The sequence below is a fragment of the Ischnura elegans genome, chromosome 2 (assembly GCF_921293095.1).
Source record: "Ischnura elegans chromosome 2, ioIscEleg1.1, whole genome shotgun sequence".
Taxonomy (NCBI): Eukaryota; Metazoa; Arthropoda; class Insecta; order Odonata; family Coenagrionidae; genus Ischnura; species Ischnura elegans.
The window spans coordinates 141,283,418-141,297,263 of NC_060247.1; the positions used below are offsets into that span (position 1 = coordinate 141,283,418).

The 13,846-nt window shown below is 40.4% G+C and overlaps 1 protein-coding gene across 3 annotated transcripts in view; it reads right to left on the reverse strand.

The window, feature by feature from the left end:
• LOC124154711 overlaps positions 1-13,846 on the reverse strand; it is a 143,965-nt gene that overhangs the window by 13,847 nt on the left and 116,272 nt on the right. For 2 of the 3 annotated variants that reach the window (XM_046528594.1, XM_046528595.1), the window contains 4 exons: positions 10,920-11,093; positions 6,417-6,614; positions 5,598-5,774; positions 85-264 (listed from right to left, as the gene is read on the reverse strand). In XM_046528594.1, the coding sequence (XP_046384550.1) occupies positions 85-264; positions 5,598-5,774; positions 6,417-6,614; positions 10,920-11,093 (729 nt within the window). Of the gene's footprint in view, positions 1-84; positions 265-5,597; positions 5,775-6,416; positions 6,615-10,919; positions 11,094-13,846 lie in introns of those variants that run through there. The other variant, XM_046528596.1, reaches the window with a different exon arrangement.

Here is a 13,846-nt window from a genome sequence, read left to right on the forward strand (position 1 = left end):
CAAGCAAGAGTACATTCAGTTGATTGCTAACCTCTTACATACATGTACAAGTGAGTACAGAATGGCCCAAAATCAAAATCTTACCATGCAAGTGCAATCTTCACAGCTGTCTTGAGAGTGTCTGATGAGACTGCTACCATTCTTCATTCTGAAGCCATTGAACAAGCAGTCTTTGCACTCGGGACAACAGCCATCAGGTGATTTCTTGAGGGGATAGCTGCAGTTCTGATCACAAGGCTTGTGGAAGCATGTAATGTTGCCTTGCTGGAAGGAGAAGGATAAAATCAGCCATGCAATTCCAATTCATTTACTCTGGGTATAAATATTGGGATTTCAAAGTATTGCAGGGCTCTCACAAGATTCCCAAATTTAAATTTGGAATTTTTGCACTGACAAAAATCATCATTCCTTTCCCACTCTCTTCTTTTGATTATTACGTAACATGTAAGATTTCACTTTTTCCCGGCGTATTATGGCGGTGAATTCTTCTCGGGTTTCCATCCGGGTGAGCTCCATCTCCATCGCTGCCGACGTTTCGATAGAATCCTTTTCTATCGTCATCGGCCCTGATGACGATAGAAAAGGATTCTATCGAAACGTCGGCAGCGATGGAGATGGAGCTCACCCGGATGGAATTACGTAACATGTGTGACCAGTTAAGAGACAATAAAACTCAAAATTCTTAAAAGTTATTGGAAATATTTGAAAAAGTTATGAAAATTCTTTAAAATGAACATGATGAAAAACAGTAAAATTTAAAATTGATTTAGGTCAAATAAAAGTCAAAATATTATGTCAAACAAAAAATTACTCATAATACTAAGTCTTTACAATGAACAAACAAATAATAGTAACTTGATTACCTTTAAAATTTTAAGGAAAGCAACCTCTCCAAAGCAAAACTTCACCTAAACATTATTTTATCATGGTTTATATGCAATTTCACATTGCATAGCCAAATTCCACATTGTCCTGAGAGTTTCTCATTGTTATGACCCATAACCTTGTTTTTACATATCAGATTTGGCATTTTCACAAGCTAAGCAACCTGCTTCCAGTTCTAAGCTCAAGAATCAATGGAACTGAAAACCAGACTGACCCATTTCTGCAGCATGGTAATAAATTGGCTTAAAGGACCCCCGCTGGCAACTGGCAACTTTTATCACCGGCAACTAAACAATTTACTCACCCAAGAGTTGCTCGCTACCGCGCACTGGCGATTAAATACCGTATAAGCTTGTGTAAGAGGCGCACTCCTATTCTGAGCATCGAAGCTATGAAGAAAAAATTTTGCGGCATTTTTTTTTTTATACTATCGCGCGGAGTTGCAGACGTACGCCTGGAATCTCGACAGTTATCGAACTTTCCTGTTTCAATTAATATTGAAAGAGGAAATTTTGATAACTGCGGCGGTAATAGCGGCATAAAAGGGAGTAGAAAGAGTTCCGATCCTCTCTTCGCATACGCCGTTGCTCTACGATGCCTGTCCGACTCACGAACAATTTTATTAAAATGCTCTCGCAGGAGTATTGCAATAGAATTGCAGCCGTGGAAAATTTTAAGGCAAAACACGTCAGGCATATAGCATGAACCTTCCCAAGAGATTGGACAACAATCGGGGCAATCTCAGCGCCGTATGATAATAACCACGTCGTAGATTTAACGGAGCTACACTCGGCCCTCCATCAGCCAATTCCTCTGCCGTTTTTTTTTCCTTTCCGAGACCCCACAGGCAAATAGGAAAATATCAAGTTACAGGGGAACAATGGAAACGTGTTTCATCCCTACCCCGTCTCAGCAACTGACCTTGATCCATCTCCCAGTTTATGGAGGCCAAATGCTAGGTGAGTCATCTCCTGACCCCGAAGATATCTCGATAGCTTTCAATAATTGTATGACACTCACGAGGTTCAAAAAAAGAAAGAGATTTAACGCGACGCATATCTGACAGAATTTAAGTTTTTTCAGCTCTAATTATTTGACACAAAGATGTATAGTTACAACAAGGCTACTAATATTCAAAATAGTCCAAACAGGACAATTTCGGAAGAAACAAGCGTAGCATAAGCGCATTCAAACAAGACGAGAAGGACTGGTTACTTCAGGCAACGCAAACTGCGTATATCACATTGCTGCGCCTTCGCCCCTTCGCTTTAAAGGCAACGACGTCACATGCAAGATCGGACGTGTTCGTCTCTTGCTCCTTCGCTCATAGCCTCGTAGCTTGAAATACAGAGGGGAGGGAGCGCGCTCCTTCCCCTCGACCTCTCCTCCCACGCTCTTCACTTATGAGCATTTCTGATTTCTTATATCCACAATTTAGTCCAACAATGAGCACACTCGTTCGAATTTTTTAAAGCGCAGGTTTTGACACCAATATAATTTTGAGTTGCAAAAGTCCTCATATTAGCGTCTGAATATGATTTTTGAATAATCACGTGCTCAGCGTAATGGAAATTGCTCGGCAAGACAGATCTTGACTACTAACCAGGTATGTCCTTAAAAAAGTATGCGTTTCTCTACGTTTGATAAGCGATTACTATATGCAGTATAAATGCCGCGGGATGCCCACTCGTGGCAGTAAATTTAGCGCGCGCTCCGGAGCGAATCACCCCGCGCGATCTTTTCAATGCTCACCTCTGAGATACCGACGTGACGGCGTAATGCTTACAAGAAATTCAAACAGGACCATATTAAAAAAACGTCACTAAGGTAGAAACTCCCCTGCCTGCCGCTTGTTTTTGACCTAGGGTTTCAGATGACTGACTCACGCTGAAAACCAAGGCCACTCAGTTCCCCTTGGACTTGCGACCGGTAAAGGGGAGGGGGGAAGATAAGAAGTTTGTGCAAGAGGCGCACCCTCATTTTCAGCTGCATTTTCTGGGAAAAAAGGTGCGCCTCTTACATGCGTTTATACGGTAGTTGCCTCTCAGCTTAGTTTACAGTGGATCTCGTGGAAGCTAGTTGTGTTGTTGCGCTCATTCTGAGACCGCGAAAAAATAAGCAAAGGAAACAAAAGGTTTTGGGTACAGCATTTGTCCTTGTGGACTATCCTCTTTTTACAGTAATTTACATAAACTATACTGTATGTAAAATTGGTAGAAGAAGTTCTTAGAACTTTCGTTTAATCTAAAATGTTGTTGCCTTTAATTCCAATTAATAATCAAGTTACTTAAAAGTGATCACAAATTCAATCACCTAAATATAATAGATATCTTAATCAAATTAAATAAACTTAGTTTATATAAGTGTAATAGGTACCAGGAATGAACTTCAATGGCTTTGATCGAAAATTGGGCACCAAAGAAGCTGTAAAAATGGTGGAGTGGCTATTTAATATGGTACCAGATATCAGGGACTATATCCATCTAGTTACACATGGAAAGGAGACTAAACTATTGAAATGAGACTACGTTGGATCGAGATACACATGAGGAGGAAACTCAAGAAAATAAAATATGACGTGAGCTAGGAAGGATTTGGCTGCAGTCAGTGGCTTAATTTTGTGGGGGTGAGGGGATAGATCCCCCCAAATCATCAGAGAAAAAAAAAAGATATTAAAAAAATTGCCTAGTATTGAAATATAATAACTGTATCTGCTTAAATTTAATTTTTTAGCGCCAAAATGATGTAAAATGTACATCGAGGCATGTCATTTTTCAAACATTTTCCCACCCCATCCCCCCACCCCACCATAATATTTCAGCATTAAATTTTTAAACAAATAATTACGAAAAAAAGTGGTTCTATGGAGTAACCCACACCTGAGCAGATTAGCTCTAAATTCGCTGCAGGAACGATTGGCGCCGCCTCAGTCGAACTTACGACTCGATTTTTAACGTGGATTGCCGAATCTTTCCGTGAGGGTATATGACCGTTGATTGTGAATTTATGGCTTCCAAATACAATCCAGGGCTAGTTCAATAAATCAAAGTACTGCAAATAATCCCAAAAAGTAATGAGGCTGGCGCAACATTTGCAGTAAAATTGAGAAATAGGAAGAAAGGACGGGAGGAAAAAAAATTAAAGAAATGGTGGCGTCGAGTGAAGGTGTAACGCACATACCGAAGCGGTGGGACAAATCAACCTACCCAATGTGGTGTTCTTAAATAGAAATCCTATTTCGAACAACCGAAATGATTAAAATAATTGACGGTGACGACTTGAACGAAGAAAAAGAAATGAATCAAGACCAGAAACGTAGATTGAATGCGAGAAATTTCAAGGCCTAGCATTATATAGTCTCTACAGTAGAGATCCATGGTCCATCATGTAATGTGCTGTGAAACAGTAGTAGTTGGACAAGTAGACAGAAGAAGTATAGGAAAGTGAAGAAAAAATTTCGAAGAATCTCAAGAGTATGAAGAAAATCAAGATGAAGAAAATTTAATGAAAGGTGTTAAATGAAGGGAAGGCGTAACTATGTAAGTAAAATTATTCTGAGGTTGTGTATTTACATGATGCAAGTAAGTGAAGTTGTGAAGATATGGCTTCCAAATACAATCCAGAGCATGTCCAGAAATTAAAATTACTGTAAATAACCCCAAAACTTAAGAAAATGAGACCTATGCAAAACACGTCCTGCAAAACACTTCCCAAGATGCGCTCCGAACAAGTGCAATCAAGCAACTGAAAAGTTGACAGTGCGCGGTGCTGGGCAAAACCCCACACGATCTATTCCTGCCGGCAACAGTTTAATCACCCTCAGAATAAGTCCGGACGTAATTATTTAGTTGCGGAAACTAAAAAGTCGCCCGTGCGCAGTCAATGCCGTGTGATTCATTTGAACTTCCATAGAGCAACTAGAAAGTTGCTTTGAAAAAGTTGCCAGTGTAGGGGGGCCCTAAATTCCATTATTTAACCATATTTAAGCACTGAATTCTGATTTGTGGCAATAATTTCACTGTAATTTTATGGAAATGCTGGTGTATTTAAAAGGTTGTAAATCCTAACTCCTTCTAAAAAACTGAGTAAGCAAATTCTTGCTATGTCCTGCAACTCATGCTTTTACTTGAGAAGAATTGAGGGAATTTCCTTTCATAGAATAATGGCTCTTCAACAATAATATCAATGCTGGAATAGTACAACAACAATATGAATCTCCACAACACTTCTAGGAGAAATTTAACGCCTGTTGAAGATTCTAACTAAGATTATTCTGTTGCAAAGTATAAAAGTGAGAAAGGGTTTTGTTTCGTCCCACATACTGTATTCCTCCGAATAAACTCCCCTAATTTCGAGGCTTGAGTTTTGGGAAAAAATTTAAAAAATGCGTTTGAATATAGTCCCCCCTTAACTTTTACAATGGGTATTTTTGGAAAAAAAGGGGGGACTATATTTAGACAAATATGTTAAGTATTAGTGCTGAGTTCATTTTGTTGCTGCCAGTGACAGTACCTCTCATGGCACTTGTAACATGCATGCATAAATAAAGTGCATTACAGCTCTAACCCAGATGATTATTTAACACGTTCCCTTAAGTATCCTTATAAAATAACGTGAAAGTTAAAATTTTCCGCCAACATATTCCATGATGAAGGCAAAAAAAAAGCCTCTCATCTGTCATGGACTTTGTTAATTAGATGTGTATCACTCACCTGACATTGACATAGACTACACTCATCAGCCGGGTGAGGAAAAACTTCGTGGTCCTGGTATTTATGGCTGTAGTATTGGCAACCACTACAAAGGGGGCAGCACTCTCCAGTGACGAACTGGGGATGCTGACAGTTTACAACACACACCACAGGATTGCATTGGACTTCTCCATCTCCCTGAGCAAGAGTAGATAATACGTAAATTAATATTGAAAACACAGCATAAAACAATTTATAACTTCAAAATTAAAAAAAAGATTTCCATGGCAAATACATATTTATTTTAACAAAAAAGGTTAAAATTCATTACTAAAAATGTCTTGGAAATAAGAAAAACATTTAATGAACAAAAATTTCCAACTAAAGAAGAACACGAACATTTAACTACATGCTATCAAAGATGAAGGGCCAGAGTAAATACTTGATGAAAAAATCAGAAAACCAAGATATTGGTGCGTAGCTGAAGAAAAGATGTTAAAACCAAAGTACACATACAAAAGGTACATGTGACATCTGTAGTCTATCGGTAAATTGACCTCATCTTCCTTTGTCAAATATGTCAGCCCTCAGCCAACTGACTTTGCAGCAGTTTTCTGGGTTCACTCTAGTGAAGACGAAATTTCCCAGATGACATGGAACAAATTTCCTCTCTTTCCACTGATTTCCCAGACCTGATACAACTCCATATCTTATACAACTCTCGCCCTCTTTCAAAAGAAGATAGTAGACATTTAGGAGCAATGATATTAGAGACAGAAGCAAAGACAGGAGAGGGATGATCTCAGGCACCAGGGAAATCCACAGTTTCAAGAGGCATACCTTGCACAGACAGGCATGACATCCGCCTTCCTGCCTGACCCACAGCTGACCTTCATAGAAGAATCGGCCCCTATGGAAGCAGCCGGGCTCGGGAGAGAGGCACGCTGGACAACACTCCCCTGGCATTACGGCACGGAATTCCGCATCACAGTCCAATGGTGGGCACACCACATCTCGACACAAAACACGTCCACCTTTCTGGAAAAAAAGCACTTGTGTTCATAGCCTGCTGCATTCTCATCACACATTCCACAATTATGGGTGTGGGGACTTTGAAGCATTATGGACAGCGTGACTGGGAGAGAGGAGGGTTGAGGAGGAAGTTAGCTTACTTTTGCTGACAAGGGAAGTGTCTTATGATTGATCACGTAAGACGGGAAGGTTTTCACTCCATAGGGAAGGAAAAAGAAGTGATAAAATACAGCATATTGTTTATCTTCAGAGTGCTTTTAGTTGATAAAATGGATTTCATAACAATATCAACAGAATTCAAAACATCAGAATTTGTAATTGCTTGTTATAGGTAATCACTAGAGGTCCGTGGAAGTGGTTTTATTTTTTGCTAAAATTCGTTTTAAAACCATGTGATTTCGGTGTTATAGAAAATCTTGGCGGTGCTATTATGATGCTATAATTTTCCCACATTTATAGGCGTTTTATTAATTTAAGGTACACGTTTCATGAATACTCATACTTTTATTAAGCATTTTACATAACATAGAACACAATTTCGATTGTACAAAATGTCTGATAAAACTAAATGAAAGAAATGGTTCAACCTATATTGGTTCAAGGTATATGAATGGTTCAAGTATGTAGTCTTGGTGGATACGATCGGCAAATGGCGAATCCCCACTACCTCAAATGTACTTCAAGAGCCATTCCAGAATTTTTGAATTGTCAAGTTTCTCTACACTAATTAAAGCCTTTAAAATGCTTCAGTAGTAGCAACAATAAACTCCTCCTTCACTTTCTTTGACTGAGTGACTGTGTGTTCAAATGATAGCTGTCATTTTGCGGGTCCCCTTTCTTTCGCACGTTTATGTGTATCGCTGCTGATGTGCTTTAACAAAGTGTCACATCTTTCAAATTAAAATCTTTTATCACAAACTTTGCTCAGTAATACTCTGTCTTTCACATAAAATCCTTCTGAGCTGAATTCACTTGCCCGGGTATGAACATTATCACTAGCTTTTGGCATTTTAAAATTCCTATCCTTCGCTCGATATTTAAAGCTGGAACTACGATAAAAAAATAGTCCAACCACAAAACACAACCTGTCACGATGTTGTTTTCAAACTGAGCGCTGGGTGGCTACGGTATAACCATAGTACTGTATAACTTACAAAATGGCTGAAATGTTTCATGTCGTTGGTTCCCTTTAGATACCCCTCACCCAGGTGTTGAGGGAAGATGGGACAGCAGCTAGATACAACAAAGTCGCTTAGTTTTGATTACAGCTGTTGCCTATCAGTCAGGAAAGGCAGAGAAAGAAGCGCACATAACAAAACATAATCGGATTCAAAGAAACTTGAAAAATTATTTCCCATTTATCGATCCTGAAGCATCTAGAATGAGACGCTCTCTCACCTAAAGAATTAGATATTAAATTTGGCCAATGTCGAAATGATTTTTTTTGCATTGTAGCTCAGTGGAGAGCCAAATATCCGACGATCCATCCCCTAATAAGGAGAACCCCCTCTCCTCCTATCCTTTCTGTTCCTTCCTTCCCTTCCCTCAACTGCTAACGCTTTGTACTTTCAAATAACCATTCGTTTCTATGAATGTCTTTAAAAGAATCGAATCGTGCAGTTGACGGCCGCCGTGGTCACCACGGCACCCATCTCAATCCGGCCCGGTGGTGCGCCGTATACGGCGTGAAATACAGGTAGTGCTTCATTGAGGCCGCTTTCTGACAAAACGACTTTTCGCCGGCCGCCGTCCATGTCATGACGCCGTGAAATTCAGGCTGCTTTCAGACGAGACGACTCTCTGCCACGCTGTGGGCTGTGCCGTGAACGGTGGCCCGGTCCCAGCTAGCGGCCATGTTTAAGTCAACGAAATTGTTACATTAGACCCACACTCAAGGTTTTCCTGCAACAAGTTATCCAATAACACTGTCTAATGCGTCACGGTGAGTCACTGGAATTACTGCTCGGCATTGACGCGTAATGGGCGCGTGAGCTTGTATTTCCGCTCTTCCGCGGCCGCGTTAAATTTCTTTCCGCACATTTTTAATTCATAATATCTAATTCGTCAGGTGAGAAAGCGCCTCATTCTAATTATTTCAGGATTGATACATAGGAATCGAAGAGAGAGGCTGTGATAAATTTAACGGCAAATTCTTGCGGAGAAATCACTACAGTGCGCGATATTATGCGGATGCGTTATGGGCGAGACTAAACGAGCCAATTGACCTTGGAATCGTAATGAGATAGAGCAAATGAACGTCGGCAGCGTTAAACGATGAAGGCTTGGGATTTAATAGATTACGACTCATTAGATGTGATTTTTTTCGCTAATCCACCTAAAATCGCAAAAAATGCAAAATTTCGTTTTTATTTACCGATTTCGCGATATTTCGTGCTATTTCGCGTCTCACTAAATTCACAGACCTCTAGTTATCACCTGAAGGACAGTTACAAAGAATAGCATGTGAAGGGGGGGGGGGAGGTGGGGGAAAGGGCCAATAATAAAAAGGGTGGATATCGCTGCACACGTCGCTCTCATATTTTGGGCTTCTCCCACCAGGTGGACGTTACCATTTCATCATTTCTGAGTCAGTACGCGAAAAGGCTTGGCTTTCGAAGGTTGAGGCGAGCCATTGTGGCAGTTTACATTCAAAGAGATTTTTGGCCTCTTCAATTTTTGAAATATCCAATATTCGAGAACAACTTGCAGCGTTGAAATTTTGTTCTCTACTCAATAAGATTGAGTCGTTAATATGGTTAATATGTGGTCTGAGGCTTGCAAAGAACAAGCCTTGAAAAGAACTTAAGTGCACGAGTGGTGTTTGCTATTTAAACGCGGCAACATGTCGATTGAAGACATTCAATGCCAGGCCCTGTATTCCATGGCCAGAACTTAGGAAATGTGGAAAAAAACGCGTGCCCTTGTACACGAGGATAAGAGGCGTACTATTGACAAACTCGCAGAACAATCTGGTCTATGTGGAGTTCATTGCAGCGAATTTTAGCTGAGTATTAGCAAATGAGACGAATTGCGGTGAAATTCATCCCTCTCTTGTTGAATCCTGATCAAAAAGCGACACGAGTTGCTGCTTGCAGCAACTTGAGGTTTTGGTAAAAATAGCATGACACTGCTTCCTGAACCACCAGATTTCGCACCTGGTGATTTCTTTTTGTTTTTGTTTGCAGTGGAAAAAACGTTTTAGAACATTTATCAGAGTAAATGGAGAGTACTTCAAAAGTTACAAATGTTAATAGCACAAAAATTAAATTTTGAATTTTTAAAAATTGTGTCCAGTTATTTTTGGGTCCCCCCTCGTAAGTTGTATCATCTACAGTGGATGATTTTGGAGTATCTTATCTAGGAGATTCTAAAGCTATATAGTAGCAGAGGTAAAAATACCAAAATGGAATATCTCGTTATTGAGTTTACCAGAGTTGAAAATAACATAGTGATTGTATGCTAATTTTAATAAGTATTTAATTTTTTACTCAGCAATGGGTTTTATGAGTTGCTCCCTGCATTCAAAAAGTTGAATCCCACTACTTCCACTGCTGAACAAATTTCCCAAACTTTGACCCTTCATATCTTGTAAACTATGCGGGTGAGAGTAGAAAAATTTTAGATCTATATGATTCCAAGAACTACTTTTGAACTAAGCTTAGTACTCGGGGGCAGTAATAGTGAGTCTAATTTCTTGGAAAAAGGAGTAACCCACACATTGGGTTCTAAATTTGCCACCAAAAGAGAAGAATTGACCACCAGAGTGCAGCATGCACACATTATACCAATGAGGCTTGTGTCGGTTGCGCTTCCTCTCCTCCCACGCCTCGGTCATGTGTTTCTAATGCTCATGCGGTGATATTGCAAAATGTTACTGCCAGCAAAAATGTTATTGATTATTTTGCATAAATTATAAACCCTTTGTGGACTATTTCAACTCTGCCTCATGAATAGCAATCATATTCACATTAATGGACATGAAATAAAGTCTCCCGTCGTGCAGCTGAGTGAAATGTTCCACTATAACTATCGTCAATGTAGCTTTAGCGCTGAAATGAGGTTCACTACTGGAAGTTGGAAGATCAGATTTCCCTTGCATTGCCCTCCTTGATGTACAGCAAGGGCCTAACATTTAGTGCAAAGAACCTCAGTAAATTGTCGTGGGAAGCAAGGAACCTTGACACATATTTAGTGGCCTGCACAGAAAGCAAAAGGTCCATTGTCAGATTTTCACTCCAGGGAAATTTTTCCCCATGGTGTAGGTAATTAATGTGAGTTTGAGCCCTGATAGGCAGGCAGCATTCGACTTACCTCACACCGACATTCCCGACATGGATCCAAGGGTGGTGAGAACCTCTCTCCCGGGAGGAACACCTGCTGTCCGAATAAACAGTCCCCAGGGCAGTACTCACAGCAATCCCCTTCAATGGGCTCCTCACAGTGTGGAGGGGGACAGTGCCTTGGGGCACACCTCAATTCACCATCCTGGCCACAAAAGAATATGGAGCAGCCAGGTTAGCTTGGAGTGAATAAAAAGAGATCCAAAAGACCAATCACTCACTCCAGATAAATTGTTATGCTTCGACGAGAAAGCAATAAAATAAAAGAAACCCAAAGCCGCTCCCTCTAACGTTTGCTATGCATTGAAACCCAATGGGCGCATTCACAATTTCTTATTATTCTCAAATAAATCCGTGTTTGAAAAATAAGGATAACACTTTTATTTTCAATACCTCGCCTACTTCTTGAGCTATTTGCAGCAAAAAATCACCAGATAAAATTGATGATACCATGCTTAGCATAAAAACTCTTCTCAGTCTCATGTGTTTCCTTTTTGTTTACACTCTTATGAGTGATTCCTATCCTCAATTAAAGCTTCTCCATTAACTAGTAAATAAACTAAAACTATTTACAATGCCACCAATCCATGAACTAGCGGATTTTCTTGTTTTTACTTCCAAGAATATGGCTTGAATGCAAAAGACTTTTTTTTGTCTTTAGGGGATGGGTCAGCTCCATTTTTTTTTACTTCTGGTTTGGTTCTTGGCTACAGTTCTGATTTTTGATTTCACACTCACTAGCTTCAGTGGCGCAGCGAGGGGGGGTTTCGGGGGATAAAATCCCCCAGAGCTCAGAGAAATTTTTAAGTTTAACCCATTTTACTTAATTACAGTGGAACCTCGTTAAAGCGAGTACGGGCTATAGCGACACCCCCGCTATAACGAGAGATAGCCGATGCACCGTCAAGTGATCCAATAATAAGAGTGTTAAAAAATTCGTTTTTACTAGGGATGGGTCGAATAGTAGATTTCTCGAATTCGAATATCGAATTCGAATATTAAATCATTGCTCGAATATTCGAATACCTCGAATTTCGAATACCTCGAATACTAAACGATGAATGTGAAAATGTTTGACTAGGTCGCCTATGCAGTAGGAAACCCAAGATTTTGGCGAGTAATTGTGATTGCCTTTAAAGGATTCAAACAGGAATTTAGCTGATTAATGGAATATTTTAATTTTATGTAAACAATAGGGTAGTTTCCTTCATTAAAGAAAACGAAAGGTATTGATTGTGATTCGTTACCCACCATTAGTGTATTCATAATATACAAATTATTACGTTCCAGAAATACCGGTTTAGACTAATGGCAATGTTCAATTTTACCTCATTTGAAAAAGGCCAGATTGGCGCCTATGCGATGCCACTCCACGTGACATCACAGGGACCTAGTTTCTACACGAGAGGATCGGAGTTTTACATTGTCTGAGGTTACCAATGCATGCATGAGGCACAGAGCTCAGGGAAACATGTCTTAATAATCACACAGTCTGTTTGATAAGGTATTAATAATCCTTATTTAAGCCAAGCGCTACCAGCTAGCATGGTACTCGGCTACCTGCTAGCATCCTGCGTCGTAATAGCGCTCAGAGCCTCGCCCCAAGGTCACCTCACTTGCGGCAGCGGGAACCAGAACGACGTCACGCGGAGTTTTTCCCGGCATTCATACTTACCCGTCGCGTATTCGCGCGCTTGAAATTTTTCACTTTTAATTTAATCGCGAAAAATAGATATCGTCTTATAAAACTCTAAAAGCGTTACATACGTACTTCAAGAGTATTAATATTTCGATTTAGGCAATAAAAAATAATAGGAAACCACCCTATTTGAGCATTACGCCTCCGTCGTATTTCTTCTTCTTCCCGGTATTTATTTTCCTGCGCAAAATGCTTAAATAAAGTCAGAAATATGTCGTGTTTGGTCTTATTCTTTTTTAAATTACGCGCACATTACTAATATTTCAATCCAATAAAGGTGTAATAACAATTGCCGAAAGTCATTGTTAGACACCTTTCGGGCTAGTAGATGACTCATGCAGCAGTTGACCTCGAGAAAGGGGGAAATTCGAAGCAGGTAGGTAGAAAAAGGTCAGTGGGTGAGAAAAGGGGGTGGGTGCGAGACACGTTTTTATTTTTCTCGCGTAACTTGATATTTTTTGAAGCTAAGGTTTTTGTAATACAATCCCTGCGCGAGCTGGGATCTTTTGTTTGATTTCGGAGAAGAGGAAATCGTCAAGAGTGGGTGAGGCGAATGCTGAATGGAGGGGGATAGCAGATCGTGGGAAATGCGCCAATCTCACTATCCCACGGCACTGAGTTCCTCCCTATGGTAGTTTCATCTCCTGGGGAAGATTCAAAATAAGTGCCTGTCATTATTAGCCACAAAGGACACACGGCAAACACCTCCTCTCATTTTATCAAAAGATGGATGCGGGAAAATGGTCAGTGGGGAGAAAGAGGGAAGGGTGAAACACAATTCTATTATTTTCCGGTAACTTGATATTTTTTTCAAAGCTGAGGTCTTTGTAATACGATCCCTGCACGAGCCGGGACCATTTTTTTGTTTTCGGGGAAGAGGAAATCGTCTGAGGGGGTGGGGCGAACGCTGAATGGATGGGGATAGCGGATCGTGGGAAATGCGCCAATGTTGCTATCCCACGGAACTGAGGTTCTCCTGATAGGGGACACCTGGGATTTTCGGATTTTTTTCATCCGATCAATTTCGGTTCCCCACGTCGAACTCTTTTCACCGCTCGAACCCGTGAATTTGATGTATTTCGTCAGCTTGCCTAAAACGGCGCTGCATGCACTAGACGACTAGAGTTCTCATTTTTCCGAGTCAACTACCAACGACGTGCGAGCGACAGTGTATGACGCGAAATTCAAAGTATTCGAGG